Raw genomic sequence first — 20,711 nt, 5'->3', positions numbered from 1 at the left:
AGTTTTTGAGAGTGCTTGAACTCTGGCTAGACAGAAGTCAGTGATAATGTCCTTTTATAATCTAAATATTCCTTGCTCTCTTTCTGTACAATGAAAGTGTTTGATAGCTTGCAGATGTTTTTATTAAATTCACATTAAATACAAAGTCAGTTGTATTAAAAATATTTTTATGGCCATATCTGTTACATAAAGGTGCAAAATGCATTTACTTACACATAATTGAGAATCAAGATATGTCATGATATAGATTACACATTTGGGAATGTTTCGAAATAAAAAGCCTATATCAGTTATACAGTGCTATGACGACCACCCCCTTCACTCGTGTCCCCTCACCCTGACACTACAATACAACATATTTTGTCAGATAAATGAAACATGATAAAACATTCATTTGTGTTTAAATTGTTATAGCTTACTTGTAGAGATTGCAGTGATACATGACATGGTGAAAATGACTGACTGAATGAATAATACTGAAAATAGGTTAATATGAATTTTAATAGCCACTGCTGTGTTTGTGTGGACGTCTCAGACCGCAGTTTCTCTGCATGGCCACTAGAGGACAGTAGTGTCAACGAAGCGATATCGACAGCACAAAGCACTCAAAAGACTACAATAAATAACATGCCAGTGTTTGTGATTGCAAGTATTCCTACGATATGCGAGTAATTTAAAGGACACAGAGTGTATTAAATAATTTGATATTTTTCACTTTACTTTGTGAATTGGTCACCGATCGTTCGCAAATAAAGTTTGTTGAAATCCTTCCTGTTTGCAAAGATGGAGGCAGAGGGAATTTGGGCCCCGCAGTCACTCTCTGCTCAGTTTGAGGGGTATGTCTTCATGATCATAGATATGCTTTGAAGCTTCACCGTTGACGTGTTTGATATGTAATTAGGCTGCTGCGAGAAATGTCTCGTCTGTTCACGTGTCGTTCATTCAGAATGAATGTGTGCTGCATGCAGTCTGTCAGTGTCTGGGATTCAAAACAGCCGCCAACCTAAACAGCATTTTTGGGCAACATTGGCGGTTCCAAGTCATACATGGTCGAAACGCGCTTATAATGCGTCTCTAGAAGTGCAGTCTATACAGCTTTTGAGACACATTTATTTCAAAGGCAGTGCTGGTGCTGGATATGGATGAAGTGACAGTGACATAACCAACCACTGCTTATTATCATCTAGTAATGGGCTTTATTTATTCACTTTTAGATGTATTTCTGCCTTATTCCTCAAATTACTAGTGCTATTGAAACCTTATGTTGTCTCAGCGGTAGCAGGTTTCCCATAATAAATCTAGCTATTTTTTTTTCTGAATCACAGACTGATTTTTAAGTAATTAACAATTTCACCTAAATTATTTAATTATTTCCCATTTCTAGGTCCTTTGCCTATCTGACTGTGAGAGACAGACTACCAACCATACTCACAAAAGTGATAGACACATTACACCGCAATAAAGACAGTTTCTTCAAAGAATATGGCGAGGTATTTTTTATGATCTTTTGCTTTTTTACATTTACCATCTTCAGTATTTTCAGATGTCATTAAAATAAAACCGGCCTGCCTGTACTTGTTTTCCCAGATTTAACTTCTATATAATGTTTTCTCAGGAGGGGATCCAGGCAGAGAAGAGGGCTATCTCCTTCCTGTCCAGGCTGAGGAATGAGCTGCAGACAGACAAACCTGTTCTGGCTCTGACTGATAATGCTGAGGACACAGAGGCCTGGAATGAATACATGCGAAGACAGCAGGACCTGATGGAGGACGGGAGGCCTGTGAGCTGGTTCAAGTCTCCATGGCTCTATGTGGAGTGTTACATGTACCGGAGGATCCAGGAGGCTCTGTATATGAAGTAAGGCAAATCAGCTTACTCCGTACATTATGAGCAGTCAAAATTTCACTAAGATATTATACTCAAGTGAAATTACTACTGTGGTTAGTGTCACAATTTACTCAATTAAAAGTTAACATATCTTAAAGTTTAATTGAACTTTAGCATTTAATAGTAAAAAGTAAAATTTTCTCCAATATATTTAATTAACGATATACTCAATCATCAAAAAGTCATCAGTTAATTAATAATTATTACTGTCAAAGTTTTACTCAAAAGTCAAAGCATCTTAAACTTGAATTCAATTTAACAATTAATAGCAAAAAAAGTAAAAATAATTTTTTATTAAAATAATACAAAAAAAAACAGTCTTCTCAAATCTAATACTGTAAATTTAATGTTTGTTATAAAATTAGAATTATATAACAAAACTATAAATTATTTTATGAAGAGAGATGTTGTTTTAAGTGGTTAGTAAGATGTCTCTTCACATGACCATATGGCAATTAAATTTCCAAATAAAATGGTTTTAATTTAATTTAAAACAAGTAAAATTCATGTGTACACAATTTGACATGTTAGTTTAGCAATAAACGGATAAAATGGATGGATGGATGGATGGATGGATTTATATATATATATATATATATATAAATCCAAGGGAGACCTGAAATATGTACAGGTCTAAATGAATTTAAAGGAATGACTTGTCTTAGAAATGCAATAGTGTAGTAATTAGTGAAATAGTTTCCATCATTTTTACAGCCATTGTGAATGAAAGGCACTGATAGTCATTTAAAGTGCGATCTTAAATGTTCTTTAAGTATTTTTGTAATTAATAATTAACCAAGTTTAATTGTACTCTCTCCATGTTGCATTGGTATATTTTGAATTGTTTAACTGACTTGTTTCATTATGTTTCCACAGTCCACCAATGGATAAGTTTGACGGGTTTAAAGAGGGAAAGACGCAAAGCTTCTTTGAATCTCAACAGGCGATTAAATCCCTCTGTACATACCTTCAGGAGCTCGTCACCAACATGGAGAATATGACTGAGATTCAGCTGCGAGACAGCTTTCTCAAGTTACTCCAGGTCAGTGTCTCCATGATTTTAGCTGCAGCATATAAGGATCCCTGCCTTTCAAAACGATTGTTTATGGGACATTGTCATCAGAACACAACACCAAAAACTAGGAAAATCATCTGTTCTTGTTTGCGTGAAGATGGAAGATTCTAATTGAGTTCAGTGAGCCATAACCACAAGCTTAAAGAGTCACATCTTTAATTTAGAACAGAGAATCTTGTTACCCAAATGACATCCAGTTTGTGGTGCTAAGTAACATGCCTAGGCGTGGCCTAGATGTTTTCAGCATGCACTTTTGTACTTAATTGAAATTACGCTGTTGGTGATACAATAATGTCACATAATCTGGTGTACTGTGTATTTTGGGTCTCTCTGTGGGGAAACAAGTGTGATCTGTCCATCTCTGGCGGTCAGGACAACTCCCAAAAGTCCAGTCCCATCGATTCTCTTCCTGATCTCCAGCGCTTCATCCTAGTGGATAACTCCAGCATGGTTTGGTCAGTGCTGGTTGCTGCTCAAGGATCCAGATCTTCAGGGATAAAGAATGCCAGAGTGGACATTGTTTTAGACAACGCTGGTTTTGAGCTTGTTACTGATCTAGTCCTTGCTAGCTTTCTTGTGTCTGCCGGATTAGCCAAGCAAATCCGATTTCATGGCAAGTCCATCCCGTGGTTCGTCTCAGACGTCACCAAACAAGACTTTGAGTGGACCATCATGCAGACCGTGGCATCCAATCACAAGTGGATGTCAGCCAGCGGCGTCCAGTGGAAGCATTTCATGAAGGAGGGTACATGGTCCTACCATGACCACTCTTTTTGGACCTTGCCCCATGAGTTCTGTGACATGGCGGTGGATGCAGCTGATCTCTACAGCACGCTCCAGGGCTCTGATCTGATTCTCTTCAAAGGAGACCTTAACTACAGGAAGCTTACTGGAGATAGGAAATGGGAGCACACGGTTCCGTTTGATCAAGCATTGAGGGGGTTCCAACCTGCCCCTCTCTGCAGTCTCAGGACACTGAAGGCTGATGTTCAGGTGGGCTTACAGCCAGGCCAGGCTGAGAAGCTCAGCTCTCAGGATCCAGACTGGATGACTAACAGCAAATATGCTGTGGTACAGTTTTGCGGTCCACACAGAGAACAGTAGAGTCGTTTTTAAAGAAAAGAGAGTCCTCACTGAAGAGGAAATTACCAGGAAGCAAGAGATGAAGGACTAAAATGCACTAATGCTGGTTCAGTTACTAACATGCCAAACAAATGTGTTGTTGTTTTATCTTTGCTGGAATTTTTATGCAACAGTTGTTTCATTTGGAAGCAAATCACGTAATGAATCCTACCGATTCTGCATATCAAACACTGAAATAAATCTTAACCTAACCTAATGTCCTTGTAAATGGAATAATGGCATTTTGAAACCTGACAATCTTTTGATCATAGTTTACACAGTCTATGCTTTTTTGTTTGCATTGTTGATGTATGGTTACTGAAAAAATACTGGCCATATATATATATATATATATCTCCATCTATATATATATATATATATATATACACACCATCTCAGAGAGTTTTTATTGTTTACACTTTGGATTGACTAGCAATTTTTGAAGATAGTTTACCAGGTTGGGTGAAAGTTGCACCATGATGATTTATTTTTAAGCTTATTTATGAGCATGCTGGAAACAGATGCTAGTCAGGATACCATGCGTATGTACTCACACATGTTAAAATGCCAACTGTTTTGAAAACTGAATGCAACTGAATAAAGTTCAGAGAAAAAAATATATATATATTTTTTAAATGAAACTCTCATAATGTAATGGTGTTTAACAATTCGATTTAGAGTTGCAATTAATTTCTCTTCTCTGACCTTTCCTTTGAGAGCGCAATTTGTTAACTTTTACAGTGTTTTTTGGTGTGTGTGTGGATGCTTCCTGGGTTTTCCAAGGAGCCTTGCTTCCATTCTACAGAGCAAAGAAAAGAGTAAAAAAATAAAGCAACCCAAAGATTTGATGATGTAATCACGTGAACGCTATCTTTTTGGTGTTTAGGGGTCAGTTTCGTTCATGCTGTTTTTACTAAAAATCAAGGCCATGGTTTTGGTCTTTGAACTGTTCCAGTTCCCTTACGGCAAGAGCTAAGCTGGACTTAAAGATTTCAGCTGGCCTCAAATAAATGATTGAAAGACATTTTTGTTTATTTAGTGTTTTTCTCAGAAACCTGCAGGCAGCAGATTGATACATGCATTTTGCGTACATCATACACACTGTGTCATATAAAAGGTTATCAATACAATTTGTTTTATTTTCAGCTCTATTTTGTAAAAGAACATAGCTAATAATCAGCATGCTTTAATTTAATAAATTAGCAGCCATTGTTTTTGAGGACAGTGCTGTATATTTTAATTAAAACAAATTATAAAAAAGACAATTATATTCACATCTTGGGATTGTCCTAAATTCGTAAGATTTTTCCCACCAAGGCTGCATTTATTGGATCAGAAATAGACTACAATAATACTGTAAACATTGTGATATTACTGCAATTTGAACTATTTTTCTATTTTAAAATGTTTTAGACTAATTTATTGCGGTGTATTAACTTCTTTCTGACCCCAAACCTTTGAACAGTAGTGTTTATTGCAGCACACAGAAAGTATTACCAGGAAATTAAAATACTAATAATGTTCCTTTTTAAAGAGAAATCAAAACTCAATTAGCCAAATGTCCAACACAGCATTTCATGAAGAGCACGGACACCTACACACTTTCCATTTCAGCTTTATATAGTAAAGTACAAAGAAATTATTACGATCAAACAGATTTATTTTTCCCTTCTGAGCTGAGCAATATTGTATTCCCTTATTTAACCTTTTGCAAAAATCTCTCAACAAATGCAATCAATTCTTTGAAGTATAATTTCCGTTGGTGGCAGCATGTAAAGTGGTTTTAAAACACATCACCTGTAAAATCCAAAGGTTTTGGCAAGTAAATCAGTTGGTGACCTCCTATCTCTTGTTTACCTGGTTGCCATGACCTGCTCTGAAGAGTGACCGCCAGTATCGACCTGGCTGTCTTTAATTTGTTTACCTCATTTTTTTTTTTAGTCAGAGCCACCCACAGTAAAAGTAAAAAGGACACAGAAGTCAGAGATACATCAGTGAGGGGATGCATCCAGGCTACTTGTGGGGCTAAACTTATAATCAGAGGACTATATAAAGGATTTAACAACTGATTCATTTCTTTTGAGTTTCCACAAGAAATAATATTCCTTGTGTCTCTAGTGGTCTCCGTTTCCTTTTTAATAGAAAAGCACATCGCATCAGACTTGACTATCCATCTTTCTCCTGTACAGTTGCTCATGTATTTTATCCTTTCTAAAGTGTAATATTTAAGGCCACAAAAAGGCATTTTTGTTCGAATATCAGTTTTAAATACTGAAGAAATAAAGAGATAGAAAATGGAAAAGAAAAAGTAGGAAAGAGTATTTTAAGAAAGAAAGAGAAGGAAAAATGAGAGCAGACTCGCATATCTTAGAAAAACGTCACACTTTGTCCTTTAAGCCCAAGGCGGACTGGAAAAGAAAGGACGGTATTTTTAAGGAGGAGTAGGCAGAACAGCAGGGTGGAGACAAAGCAGAACAAGGGGGAGAGGGTTTGAGAAAGAAAAAAAAACTGAGCTTAAAAAAAAGACAGAAATGGTCTTTTTGTGGTTGCTTATGAACAGATAGTACTTTAAGTCATGCTCTCTGCGTGTGTGTTTCCATGGTGATGTCTGAAGGTCAGACCAGCGGAGAGGCTGCTGGTGCCAGGCAGCGACGCAGGACCAGCCCGAGCCCAGAGAGAGAAGACCTGGAGGGGCTTTCCTCACCACCAGCTGCCCACAAACTCTCGACCATGTACCCTAAGGAGGAGCACAGTGTGGGGGGCATCAGCTCCTCAGTCAACTATCTTGATGGATCCTATGAGTTCCCAAACCCAACACAAACCTACGGCACCTCATCACCCGCTGAGCCTGCCTCGGTTGGATACTACCCAGCTCCCCCGGACCCCCACGCGCCCCCTGTTGAAGAACATCTGCAGTCGTTAGGCACTGGATCCAGCAGCCCTCTCATCTTTGCACCCTCCAGCCCTCAGTCGTCCCCATACCTGAGCCATCACGGTGGACACCACTCGACCCACCAGGTGTCCTACTACCTGGACACCCCTTCTAGCACCGTCTACAGGTCAGTTCGGCTTTAAATATGAGCTCTGATAGTGTTCATGTTTTGGATAGTTTTGTAGGTGAAGAATTCAAAGTTCTGAAAGAAAATAATAGTTACAAGTTCATGAATTTATACGCAACTTTAAGAGGTATATTGGGTTTTTAGAACTTATATAAACATTGGAAATGTTGCCAGGTCTCCAGTTAATCAGAGATGGTTCTGGATTCTTTGAGGGATAATGTTTGGTTTAGCACTCAAATCCTGTTTGGATACCGGCTCACAGAGGTTAATTTTGAACACCTAACATACACAAAGCCTGGTGAAACATTTCTGCCACATTATACACATTTTCTGAACATGTTTAATTGGCTTACAAACCATGACATTTGTAATAAATAGAGTACCATTATTACCCAACATTTGAACATTTAAATTATTATTATTATTATTATTATTTTAGCCATTATGGCGTTTGACAATATTTCAAAGGTAAAATGTATGGTAAAAAAACAACGTGTTTCATGTATTTCATAACCTTAGAATACTGCATTGAGTAAACATCTTTTTTTTATGTGACTAATAGGTTGTGGCTATAGGTTTGTAGGTTGTGGATGACCAGCATTTAATGCTAGATGGCCTTTGGCATTGGTTTTATTATGGTGGTTCACACATTTCTTCCTTGCATGTCATATCAAGTGCTCTCTGACTAATTAGAGTTTATTTTATGTTCTAGGTTTGTGCTGTTAATTATTAGTATTTCTTGACTTCTTGTAAAAAATAAGGTTAGGATTGTAAACACCACAATATGACATGGGCACTGAATTACACCCGTCACAGAAAGAAATGTACATTTGAAGAGTCTCTGGTCAAATTCTGTCTCTAGACCTTGAGGAAAGTACAGTTAGTGAAAACAACGAACACACAGGGAGAACATTTTTCACTTTCAGAAGAACTGAGATGAGATCTAGGGACAGTTAATAGATTAATAAAAAATAATGGCGCATGTTTAAAAGACTATTATTAGTAAAGCCTATTGTTTAAATTTGTTGTCTACTTCTGACATGATGAGAATATTAACTTCACTTTAAAATGTGGCAGTTCATCCATTGCTTTAGGCTGCTTGGGGACCCCAGATGTCATGCACAGCACTGCAGTCCATTATTGAGTTATGCAATAAATCTGTTGGACATCAGAATTAAAGATAACATAAATATTTACAAATACTGGAACAAGAGGTCAGTAGGAAATGGGGATGGTCACACTTGTCCCATGTTTGCAGTCACGTACATATTCTCCTTGGATATTACAAATTTGTCTTTTGTATAATTTATATATATATTTTTTATTTATTTATAGGGATGCACAATGGTATGGTACCATATTGGTTATTGCACAATATTAGTGATTTTTTTTCCCCAATATTGACCAGTGTTGGATAATTTATTGTGCATTACCTTTTTTTCCCTCTATTTAATAAATAATGCTGTGAGGCCTAAATTCACTTGTCACCTTTAAACCTACTGATTTGAGCTTGTATTGTTTATTTTTAGATGTACTTAGATAAAATAGAATTGATTTTAAAATCTAGCTAAGATGGAAATAATTATCCACTTATCGATATTGGCCAGAATTTGAATAATGGTGCAACTTTAATTATTTGAAACATGAAGCGTGATTACTAGTGAATTAGTACAACAAAAAAGTCAGTTTCTCTGCAGTAGTGAGCTGCTTGGTGCTTAGCCTGGTTGCTATCATCATTCACTGTGCTCTATATTGACATCTATCCTCTTTCTGTCTGTAGGTCCAGTGTGGTATCTCCTCAGCAGGCAGGTGTTGGTTTGTGTGAGGAGCTGTGCAGTGACAGACAGGAGTTGTACTCCGGATCAAGAGGCACAGGAGGGTTTGATTCAGAGAAGGAGACACGCTTCTGTGCAGTGTGCAGTGACTATGCCTCTGGCTATCATTATGGAGTCTGGTCCTGTGAGGGATGTAAAGCTTTCTTCAAGAGAAGCACTCAAGGTAACCAGTCTGTTACATGCACAGTCTTGCTGTTCTGAATATCAGCATGTCTATGATTCTGTTGTAAGTGTTCACAAAAACAGATTACGAGTTTCATATTGCTTAAACCATTCAGAACAAAAGTGAATATTAAGTAACTTACAAAACCGATTCCAAAAAAATTAGGACACTGTACAAAATGTGAGTAAAAAAGGAATGGAATAATTTAAAAATCTCATAAACTTATATTTTATTCACAATAGAATATAGATAACATATCAAATGTTGAAAGTGAGACATTTTGAAATGTCATGCCAAAATTAGGACACTGTACAAAATGTGAGTAAAAAAGGAATGGAATAATTTAAAAATCTCATAAACTTATATTTTATTCACAATAGAATATAGATAACATATCAAATGCTGAAAGTGAGACATTTTGAAATGTCATGCCAAATATTGGCTCATTTTGGATTTCATGAGAGCTACACATTCCAAAAAAGTTGGGACAGGTAGCAATAAGAGGCCGGAAAAGTTAAATGTACATACAAGGAACAGCTGGAGGACCAATTTGCAACTTATTAGGTCAATTGGTAACATGATTGGGTATAAAAAGAGCCTCTCAGAGTGGCAGTGTCTCTCAGAAGTCAAGATGGCCAGAGGATCACCAATTCCCCCAATGCTGCGGCGAAAAATAGTGGAACAATATCAGAAAGGAGTTTCTCAGGGAAAAATTGCAAAGAGTTTGAAGTTATCATCATCTACAGTGCATAATATCATCCAGAGATTCAGAGAATCTGGAACAATCTCTGTGCGTAAGGGTCAAGGCCAGAAAACCATACCGGATGCCCGTGATCTTCGGGCCCTTAGACGGCACTGCATCACATACAGGAATGCTACTGTAATGGAAAACACAACATGGGCTCAGGAATACTTCCAGAAAACATTGTCGGTGAACACAATCCACCGTGCCATTCGCCGTTGCCGGCTAAAACTCTATAGGTCAAAAAAGAAGCCATATCCAAACATGATCCAGAAGTGCAGGTGTTTTCTCTGGGCCAAGGCTCATTTAAAATGGACTGTGGCAAAGTGGAAAACTGTTCTGTGGTCAAACAAATCAGAATTTGAGGTTCTTTTTGGAAAACTGGGACGCCATGTCATCCGGACTAAAGAGGACAGGGACAACCCAAGTTGTTATTAGCGCTCAGTTCAGAAGCCTGCATCTCTGATAGTATGGGGTTGCATGAGTGTGTGTGACATGGACAGCTTACACATCTGGAAAGGCACCATCAATGCTGAAATGTATATCCAAGTTCTAGAACAACATATGCTCCCATCCAGACGTCGTCTCTTTCAGGGAAGACCTTGCATTTTCCAACATGACAATGCCAGACCACACACTGCATCAATTACAACATCATGGCTGCGTAGAAGAAGGATCTGGGTACTGAAAAAGCCAGCCTGCAGTCCAGATCTTTCACCCATAGAAAACATTTGGCGCATCACAAAGAGGAAGATGCGACAAAGAAGACCTAAGACAGTTGAGCAACTAGAAGCCTGTATTAGACAAGAATGGGACAACATTCCTATTCCTAAACTTGAGCAACTTGTCTCCTCAGTCCCCAGACGTTTGCAGACTGTTATAAAAAGAAGAGGAGATGCCACACAGTGGTAAACATGGCCTTATCCCAACTTTTTTGAGATGTGTTGATGCCATGAAATTTAAAATCAACTTATTTTTCCCTGAAAATGATACATTTTAAAAAAAAAAAAAAAATCAGTTTTAACATTTGATATGTCATCTATGTTGTATTCTGAATAAAATATTGAAATTTGAAACTTCCACATTATTGCATTCTGTTTTTATTCACAATTTGTACAGTGTCCCAGCTTTTTTGGAATCAGGTTTGTACATTTATTGCAGTCATTTTGTCTGTTTTTGCTCCACCAATTTAAATATATCCAAATGAACTGTTTTTCGAATACTATGAATTTGAACATACTACTTGGCTGACATACTGTTTTTCACATACTATATAGTAGGGAATTATGCTATTTTGGATGCAGAGCATGTGTTTGCCTTTACAATGGGAAACGCAAAGCATTTTTGGGTGTTGATGTGCAAAAGACATGACACCAGAGATTGTCTTACTATAGGGAACATGTCAAACTCAAGGCCCACAGGCCTATTCTTGCCCGCCACTTAATTTAATGTGGCCCGCGAGAGCATATGATTGTCTTTAAATAAAAATCTAAAATAAAAAATAAGTAAATAAATTGTCTAAAAATAAAAACATGAAAGTGCGTATCAATACCACAACTTTCTGTTTCTATTTGGCATTCTATTTATACACAGAAATTGACTTTGGTGTGCTTTATATATGATACGCAATGGTTAGGATTAGGGGTGTGAGGTTTTTCCGTTGATGACTGCGTGGATGGCTCAAAGGAATAAGTGTGGACCTCATCAATGCTCGAGCACCTCTGACGGAAATGGTCAAGCAGCACACATGGAAAAACACGATATTCTCCATTCATTTAACCAAATTAAAAAAATCAATCGCAGCTTTCAGACACGACTTTTTTCTCATTTTAATAGTTAGTTTGAGGCAGTTTCTATGGAGTTATTTTAATGACAAATGTTCAGAGTGCATTATATAGCCTATGCAAGAGCACATCAAATGCGTGAGCACAAATCTCTCTGCTAGCAGGTGGATTCCCATTCATTCACACAAAACGCGCTCTCTATTGGTCAGACATTACGTGTGCGCGTAACATTTTTTAATTAGATTTTCATTGATTTTCTTATAACAATTTTCAAGTCAAGCCCTTATGCTTTCAAATACAATTTCAAATGTGGGAATATGTGGCACAGATAATCATCCTTGCCTGTTCTCTACTGTCCTTCCTTTTAAAGCTGTTAGAAAGAGGTGAAAATGAAAGTCTCACATGTGCTAGATCTGATGAAAGGCTGCCTGATATGTACAATGAAGCACAGATGTTTCTGCCTGCACCTTATTTGCAGTTCTGTATTGCATTGGAAGGGGGTGCAGATCTGGGTGGATTTGGTAAAATGAGAGGCCAGGTAGGTGTTTTGAGCTTGACCCTTACATGCAAGCTCCTGATGAGCTCTTTCCTGGAGCAGGTTACTGATGCTGACTTTAACTGCCATTCTGGTGAGGAAAACTGAGCAGGAAACTGGAGGAAAATGACTGTAAGTGTATACCTGACAAATGGGTTTTAGGACACACTGGGTGAGGGGAATTACAGTAAGTAAAAGGGAGTGCAGAATGATAGAGGGCTAAGATGTTTAGGGGAGACAGACCATCAGGACAGGAAGGCAGAGGGAATGGCAAAGTAGATACATTATTACTTTCAGCAATTTGGATTGGGTTTCTTAAAAGATTTGTAAAAAATACCCTATAATTTATAGCCTATATGTAATTGTTTAATATAATAAGATCCCTGCAACAAAATGTTACAAATTCAGATCCTTATATACACAGAGTTTTTTCCAGTCAAGTATGAGTGAAGTATATATTGTTGAGCAATAGTTTCAGGGAGTAGCCAGTGTTTTTAAAGGGCACGGTGGTGATCTGCTCTTTACAGTTTACAGGTAATTTGTTCTGGCCACCCAAAATAGCTTAGTAACCTGCGTTTACCAACATTATCTATTCTTTTTATTTTCATATGTTTTGGATTCTCTGTTGTAGAATTACAGTCCTCATTATGATTGTATGCATGGTTTTATACAGTGGTTTGGATGTCAGAGTGTATGTGTTTGTGTGATATTTCTGGCTGAGACACAATCATCTAATTTAAAATTTCATTTGGAGCGCTGGAACAGCATGTACCTGCTCTCAGCGCTTAATCAGATATGCACTGTTGATGCGCTGCGATGCACTCTTTGTTGCTTCTGACGGAACAATATTTACATATCGCTAATACAATGTTAAAAAGGGAAACATCTCTGAAAACTGATCTTAAAAAAAAGTAATAAGCATTTTACTGTTTAAGTAAGAATTTGAGGGTAAAAGAATGATCAAAAACAAGCCCTACTTCATTTTTCTGCCTTTAGGTCACAATGACTATGTTTGTCCAGCGACCAACCAGTGCACTATTGACAGAAACCGCAGGAAGAGCTGCCAAGCATGCAGACTACGCAAGTGTTATGAAGTAGGCATGGTGAAAGGAGGTACATAAAAGATATTCCTAGCTTTCTCTCCCTTCTTCTCTCTTTATTTCCCACATACACATATATGCACCATCTGTTATGATCTAGAGAAGATTTTCCCCTACTTCTATCTAGGCATAGGCAACATTCAGAATTTAAGGTTTATTTCTTAAACTTTTCCTTAAACCTTGGTTAATACAATTACATTTCTTTAATTGTGCATGTGTGTGAGAGAGAAATATTTAATTTATATTTAATGTATTGCATTATATTTAATTTCACTTTTTATATTTAATAATTTGTAATTATTAATAAATAAAATTATAAATAAAAAATATAAATTGCTTATGGATAATTCACATGGAAAAATAATGCTGCATCCTGTTAGTTTAACTGAAATTAGATTTAAAAGGTTTTCTTTTTATTCTGAATGGTGCAAAATCAGGCCATGACAAACTTTTAGTCAAATAGTTTAGGATATAATAAAAGTAATAATCTACATGTTATCCATTGCAGGTATTCGTAAGGACCGCGGAGGCCGCGCTATCAGGCGTGAGAGGAAGAGGAGCAGTAATGAAGATCATATCAAGAGCTACAGTGAGCAGTCAAACCGTACCAGTTTGAGAACAGCTCCCCCGCAGGACAAGAGGACGAAGAGCAGCGGCGGTGTGGTCAGTGCTTTATGCATGCCTCCTGACCAGGTGCTGGTGCTGCTTCTGGAGGCAGAGCCCCCGGCCGTCTGCTCACGACAGAAACACAGCCGCCCATACACCGAGGTCACCATGATGTCCCTGCTCACAAACATGGCTGACAAAGAACTCGTCCACATGATTGCCTGGGCTAAGAAAGTACCAGGTAAAATCCTTTCAAAGATCAATTAAAGTGCAACAACAAGGGAGAGAGTTTTAAATCTGAAGGAAGCACTTCTAGGAAAAGAACCCCCAGTGACAGCTTTGCCAGTTTTTGTAACCGTGGCAGCAGGTTTCGACAGCACAGGTGGCAGAGATTCAAATGACAAGGTCACAGGTGTGAAGATAAAGAACATGGGTGTTATTACAGGGATCTGTGCTGCGCCTCAGTTTGATTTGGCCTCCAGCTGAGTTTGCACACATTAAAAGACTTGCTCATTATATTTGATGTTCAGATGTCTTAATAAGTCCTCCTCAGAGAATTAAACAATTTATCTTATGAGATACAGCGGACAAAACTTAAATGTTGTATGAGGGGTTACAACCCTAAAAATGTCTGGTTCCATAATTATTTACTGCAAGGTGGAATTTGTTTCTCTTATACATCACCAAAGAAGATCATTTCAATTATAGGCAAGAAATATGCCGTGAAGTGGTGCAAGCATCACTTTAAGTAATAGTAGTAGTATTACATTTGATTTGCAACCCATTCTAGTGTTACCTCAAATCATGGGGCAGTTGTATCCTAATGAATGGAGAGTCGGACTTGTAACCCAAAGGTTGCGGGTTCAAGTCTCAGGTCCGGCAGGGATTGTAGGTGGGGGGAGTGAATGTCCAGCACTCTCTCCACTTTAAAAACCACGACTGAGGTGAGACCCTTGAGCAAGGCACCAAAATCCCAACTACTACAAACCCCACAGCATTGGCTGCCCACTGCTCCGGGTGTGTGTTCACTGCTGTGTGTGTGCACTTGGATGGGTTAAATGCAGAGCACAAATTCCGACTACGGGTCACCATACTTGGCCACACTTCACTTCACACCCAAGTCCCATTAAATTCACACTAAAGGAGGGACATGACTACACAACTTACACTTCCATTAAAAAAATTGGGGTTGTTAAATGTAAACAGAAATATTGAGAAATATTACTACAACTAATGTTAACTACATTTTTATATATTTTATAATGTAATTTACTCCTGTGATGGCAAAGCTGAATTTTCAGTATTGACTGACCTCAAGCTTGTCAACAGGGTTCCAGGATCTCTCTCTGCATGATCAGATTCAGTTGTTGGAGAGCTCTTGGCTGGAGGTGTTGATGATCGGCCTCATATGGAGGTCTATTCATTCACCTGGAAAACTCATCTTTGCTCAGGATCTCATCCTGGATAGGTACTGGATATTCTGCACCTCCTCTTGTAGGCCACAGTACAATAAGTATTTCCATTTTTTTGTCTGGATCCATATTGGAACAACTCATTTAGTGAGGCTATAATAAAAAAATCATAAAACTTGAATCCAATCTAATGACTCACTCTCGCTGTTACCAATACTTCATCTAGTCAGACATGGAAAACTGTGCAATCACACTTTGAGAAGCTTTGAAAGCACATTAAATTGTTTTGAATTCATTTAGTTTCAATTAACTGTTAAGAATAATGGAAAAGCACTAACATGCCGTGACAGAAACCTGCGGGGACTCGAATGAAACTCAGGGCTTTATTTTAGTCTCAGGCAATTTTGCTGTTAGTGTGATCGTGGGCTTTTTGAGATGTCATATTGACCTGATACATTCTCGCTATATTGCTTATTTTTTGCTTCAATTTCATAAAGAACATTGAGTTGCAATGTAGATTTTTTTTTCCCCATGCAGAAGGGATTTGGCCCAGCAGAGGGGCATGCCTCACAAAATAAATTGAATGATTAAGAAATGAAAACTAGATTGTTAAAAAGGATGTGAACTATTTACCAGAGTGCCTAGTGCTCCTATTCAGAAGACCATGTCACAAGTAGATTGTAATTAAAGAAGACCCGGTTGGGAACAGGCTCCTTAAAGGGCTTCTGAAGAACAGCGTCATCACTAAGGGAATACGAATCTAATCAAAACCAGCATCCGTAAAAAAGTATGAGATTGATAGTTTAATAAAGAATCCTGGAGGACGGAGGAGAAAGGGTGAGTAAAAATTTGATAAAAAAAAGATAAGATGGCTGAATGAGAGAAAGGAAGAACTGCTAAGATAGGATAAGAGCTAATGAAAGACAGATGATCTAAAGAGAGTCCATTAGAGGTCCAGTCTTTGCTCTAGAGCAAAGTAAACAGTAAACAGCATGTACAATGTTTGCAGCTTCACTAGAGGAGGTGGAAAGAAAAACAAACAGGGCTATTTTAAGGCACATATTGCAATAAATGAGATAAACAATCTCTTGGCATTGGTAAAGAGCTGGTCTACCTCTTTACAGGAGCGAAGGAGAATGTGTCGAGGGGATGACTGAGATTTTCGACATGCTCTTGGCGACTGTGGCTCGCTTCCGTAGTCTCAAACTCAAGCTGGAGGAATTCCTATGTCTCAAAGCCATCGTACTTCTCAATTCTGGTGAGTCTGCAAGTCACAGAGAGTGAAGGAACTTTGTGATTTGAGTACTTCAGGTAATCTTCCAGAGTCTCTTATGCTGACCAAGGTGGCCTTTATTTGATCAAAAATACAGTGGCCTGGTTTTACAGATTTTCTTTTAGAGTGTGGAAACTATGATAGATTTTATTCGTCATCTCTGTATAACATGTCCTAGGTGTAAAACCCTAAACATGTCTTAGGTGGCAGTTGATATGAAATGTTTAAATGGTTTTTGTTTATCTTTTCTGTCTGATCAGGTGCATTTTCATTCTGCTCCAGTTCAGTGGAGCCCCTGATGGACAGCTTCATGGTACAGTGCATGCTGGACAACATCACTGATGCCCTCATTTACTGCATCAGTAAATCAGGTGCCTCCCTACAGCTGCAGTCTCGACGTCAGGCCCAGCTCCTGCTGCTGCTCTCACACATCAGACACATGAGGTAAAGAACAGATAAGAAGATTAACAAACATCATTTCATACACACTACCATTGAAAAGTTTGGGGTCAAAAAGATAATCATTCTTTAAAGAAATTAATACTTTTGTATCACAGCTCACATGTTTTTTATATAGAAAAAAGAGGGTTTGAAGAGCTTTACCCGTTTGATGGGACCTTCTTACATTCATAAGCAATCATTAAATATTTTTTTGAATTATTACTGCTTACTGTCATGCACGTTACATTTGTTTTCTATTTTTTATTTTTTTTGAAAGCAACAAAGGAATGGAGCACTTATACCGAATGAAATGTAAGAATCGAGTCCCACTGTATGACCTTTTGTTAGAGATGCTGGACGCCCAGCAATTCCATTCTTCAGGAAAAGTGCAGCGACTGTGGGCACAGAGTGAGAAAGACTCTTCGTCTACACCCACAGCCAGCAGCAGCAGCTCCTCCAGAGGTCCTGGAGCCATGCAGCCCAACACGGCCAGAGTCCAGACCCCTGATCTATGTACAATCCAACAACTGAGGAATGTGAAGACTGTGAACCAGTCAGTGCTGTCTAATAGATCTGAAGATGGAACTGAAGTCTCTCCTTGTGCCTTATCAGAGAACACTTTAGATTCTGGAAGACCCATCTAGAAATGAACACATTTTAAAACGTAAAAACATATTTGAAGAAATGGACAGGTTGAGTCTTCAAATTAAACACTATACAGCTATGGTCACTTGATTCATTAGTTCTGTAAGACATTTTGAAAAAGTGTCAAACTTGTGAAAAAGGGCTCTTAGGCCTTTGTGGCGCACTGAGACAGATTTATGTAGAAGCTGCTAATTCTTCTTAAAAAACAGGTGAGGTTATATTGACATTCCACTGTCAAATCTGAGCTGTCAGTCAGAAGTGGAATGTTACCATAACTGTAGAATAAAGAACTTCATTTTGCAGCATGTGTTAAATTTTTTTCATGTTACTAATTCTATATGCATTATGGCAATAATAATAGTTAGGTATAATTACAAGCAATGCTTAATATAAAGTAACATTTACACTATAATATAAAGTGTGGGAAAAAAACTGAAAACAGGAGAAATGTTACCCTTGGAACAAAGAAAAAGTCAATTTATGTAAATATATATATATATATATATATATATATATATATATATATATATCTGCTTTATTTTAAATATGTTAGTATGTAATTTTAACTCAAATGGGGGAAAATGCTCTGTGATTAGTGGTGATATTAGTGGCATCTTTTTTGTGCAAAGACGTTATTGGTCGGTTAATATGACAAAATGTTAAACACTATTTTTACTGTATTAAAGTGCTGTAATTGGTTTTATGGCCATGTTAACAGACATATAAATGCTGATTTTTCTAAGCATTGTGAAGGCTAATAACGGCCTATAATCACATGTACACATTTAATGCAGGAACTGACACTGTCTGCCTTGCACTAGATTGTCATATTTTTCCTCAAATCTGTGAATATGTTTAGTCATAGTCCAGTAGACTTTCATTTATCAGCTATTACATTTGATACTTGAATGGTATGATTTGTACAGTGTGTTTTAATTTGTAGGACCTAAATGTGGAAATGTTAATTTGGGTGAAATAATTATAAAGGATAGAGTTTAAAAAAATACTTTTACCTAAACATAATAGCCAGACTAGCAAAATGTATATATATATTAAATGAAAAGATGTGTCTTTATTGTCAGTATTAGCAAACTGTACATACAGAAATAGACATCGCGATCATAATGTTTTTGTCACCCTGTAATTGTCATAACACACAAATTAAGATACAGTAAGTAGATAACGGTAATAAAAAGCACACTTCTCTCATAGAGCTACATAAGTGACTGTTTTACATTTCTGAACAATTAAAAAACGTGAACTCCATGCCATAAAATAAAAATAAAATTTGATTTGGCATGCCAAATATTATTTAAATAATATTCAAAATAACCTTTTTCTACAATTTTAAATAATACAAAAATAAAAATAAAACACTTTCCTTAGCCTAAGCAAATAATTATGGCCATTTTCTTGGACGGTATAAGTGCAGTACCTTATGCTTATGTCAGTGCTATTAAGTACATAATTATATACAGTTTCATAGTTTTTCTTCTGTTTCCTTGGGACAGAAAAGGTTAACCAGTTTGGCTGTCCAACACTACTCTACATTGCAATGAGTTCAATTGTACTCTGTTTAGTGAAAAATGAAATTAGCAGCAGTAACTGTACAGGAACAGGAACAATCAGCTTTGGATAACACTAGTCCATTCTGTGTCCTGCAGTTTAATATGAACCAGAAGAAGGCATTGCTAAATTGTCCTCCTGCTCATACAGGCGGTGGGCCGTTCATGTAGCTGAGCATGGGATGAAAAGACCGGGCAAAATTGTTCGCATGGGCACAACTGTAATCCTGCTCAGTCATGGGCACCAGACAGGTCAGGCCCACTATGAAAAGCAGCAGGAGCTGCAGTGGCAGAGCTGCCCTGAGCACCCGCAGCAGAAAGGGCTGGCAGCGAGCCACAGCAGCGCCACCTTGTGACCCGGAGGAACCAGAGAGAGACGAAACGCAGCCAGAACCGCTGGGCAACCTACAAAACATCATAATAATAGATTAGAATAAACTGATAAATACTAATTTCACACGGAAATGTTGTGAGTAGCACAGAACGTCTTCTATTCAGTTTATCATGTGAAAGGGGGATTTGTATTAAAAAGTATCCTTTTAAATTAGTGTTGTTTTCGTTAACTACAACTACAACTAAAACTATTCAAAACTGTTGTGAAATAAAAGTAAAAAATTAAAAAACATTAAAAGAAAATGAGAAATGTTGCCTTGGTAACTAACTAAAATAAGTTTGAGTTGATGTACTAAAATGACTAAAGCTAAATCTGAAATAAAAATTAAAGATATATAGAAATGATGACAAAAACAAAAACTCCAACTAAAAAAATAAAAGTAAATGCTAATTAAACATTTGAATGAATACAATAATATATAAGTAATACTAAAATAAAACTGCTTCAAATTTCACAAACATGATTTTTTGACTTTTTTCCATCCAAGGACACTTGCATTGATAACTCAGTTTCCATCCATCTTAAACAAAGCAAACAGTTTTAACATCTGTCACTGTTTTTGTGTTTGCTTATGACGATACATTTAGTCACTAACTCACAGAAGTGCATGTTTTATGGACAAACTGCACACATTAAATCTTTTGTTCTTGGACAGATTTCACTTCCATATTTGTGCTATTATTGTGTATTTACAATCAATAGTGAGTATTTTGTAATACTTCTTATTATATTTCATTAAAAAGACACAACAAACACGATATAATGCTTAACAAAGCAGCAGTTCAAGTGCATTTAAATATGAAAATATATAAATTAAAGTTTCATGGCCTTTCTATCTATTTAATGTAAATTAAACAATACTTTGTTAAGCATTACATAAAGTTTATTTTTGTTAATGAAATGTATCAGAAGGTTTCACACAATATGGCTGCTTTTCTGTATTTTTGCTAATTTTGCTATAAGGCAGAGATGAGTGTGTAAGCATCACAAAGAATTGTTTGCACAAAAAAAAATAAAACTGCAAAAAACAATGACAGCAACCAAAAATTACATGGTTTTGAAAATGACTAATA

The 20,711-nt window shown here is 37.2% G+C and overlaps 3 protein-coding genes across 5 annotated transcripts in view; 2 read left to right on the top strand and 1 right to left on the bottom strand.

Annotated features, from left to right (window-relative positions):
* The first annotated feature begins 593 nt into the window (after window positions 1-593).
* Window positions 594-5,108, top strand: armt1 (acidic residue methyltransferase 1). 2 transcript variants are annotated; one of them, XM_019126550.2, is made up of 5 exons: window positions 594-836; window positions 1,385-1,490; window positions 1,616-1,857; window positions 2,764-2,929; window positions 3,287-5,108. In XM_019126550.2, the coding sequence occupies exons 1-5, from the start codon at window positions 784-786 to the stop codon at window positions 4,064-4,066; spliced, it is 1,347 nt and encodes a 448-aa protein (XP_018982095.1). In that variant the 5' UTR covers window positions 594-783; the 3' UTR covers window positions 4,067-5,108. The 2 variants fall into 2 exon arrangements, with proteins under 2 accessions (XP_018982095.1, XP_042633652.1); XM_042777718.1 differs by lacking the exon at window positions 594-836 and adding an exon at window positions 1,011-1,186.
* Window positions 5,109-6,078: 970 nt separating this feature from the next.
* esr1 (estrogen receptor 1) lies at window positions 6,079-18,892 on the top strand. Of its 2 annotated transcripts, XM_042777717.1 has the most exons (9): window positions 6,079-6,267; window positions 6,699-7,143; window positions 8,924-9,141; window positions 13,199-13,315; window positions 13,811-14,149; window positions 15,238-15,376; window positions 16,445-16,578; window positions 16,854-17,037; window positions 17,312-18,892. In XM_042777717.1, exons 2-9 carry the CDS (start codon window positions 6,815-6,817, stop codon window positions 17,676-17,678), a joined length of 1,827 nt encoding a protein of 608 aa, XP_042633651.1. In that variant the 5' UTR covers window positions 6,079-6,267; window positions 6,699-6,814; the 3' UTR covers window positions 17,679-18,892. The 2 variants fall into 2 exon arrangements, with proteins under 2 accessions (XP_042633651.1, XP_018982092.1); XM_019126547.2 differs by lacking the exon at window positions 6,079-6,267 and having other exon boundaries at window positions 6,297-7,143.
* LOC109045026 (nesprin-1-like) overlaps window positions 18,720-20,711 on the bottom strand; it is a 115,547-nt gene continuing 113,555 nt past the window's right edge. Inside the window, 1 exon segment of the mRNA XM_042778325.1 lies at window positions 18,720-19,649. Within this exon segment, the coding sequence (XP_042634259.1) occupies window positions 19,388-19,649 (262 nt within the window). The 3' untranslated portion in view covers window positions 18,720-19,387.

The sequence above is a fragment of the Cyprinus carpio genome, chromosome A20 (genome assembly GCF_018340385.1).
Source record: "Cyprinus carpio isolate SPL01 chromosome A20, ASM1834038v1, whole genome shotgun sequence".
Classification (NCBI taxonomy): domain Eukaryota; kingdom Metazoa; phylum Chordata; class Actinopteri; order Cypriniformes; family Cyprinidae; genus Cyprinus; species Cyprinus carpio.
Note: the sequence above shows the minus strand (reverse complement) of the source record. Positions and strands in the feature narration are given on the sequence as shown.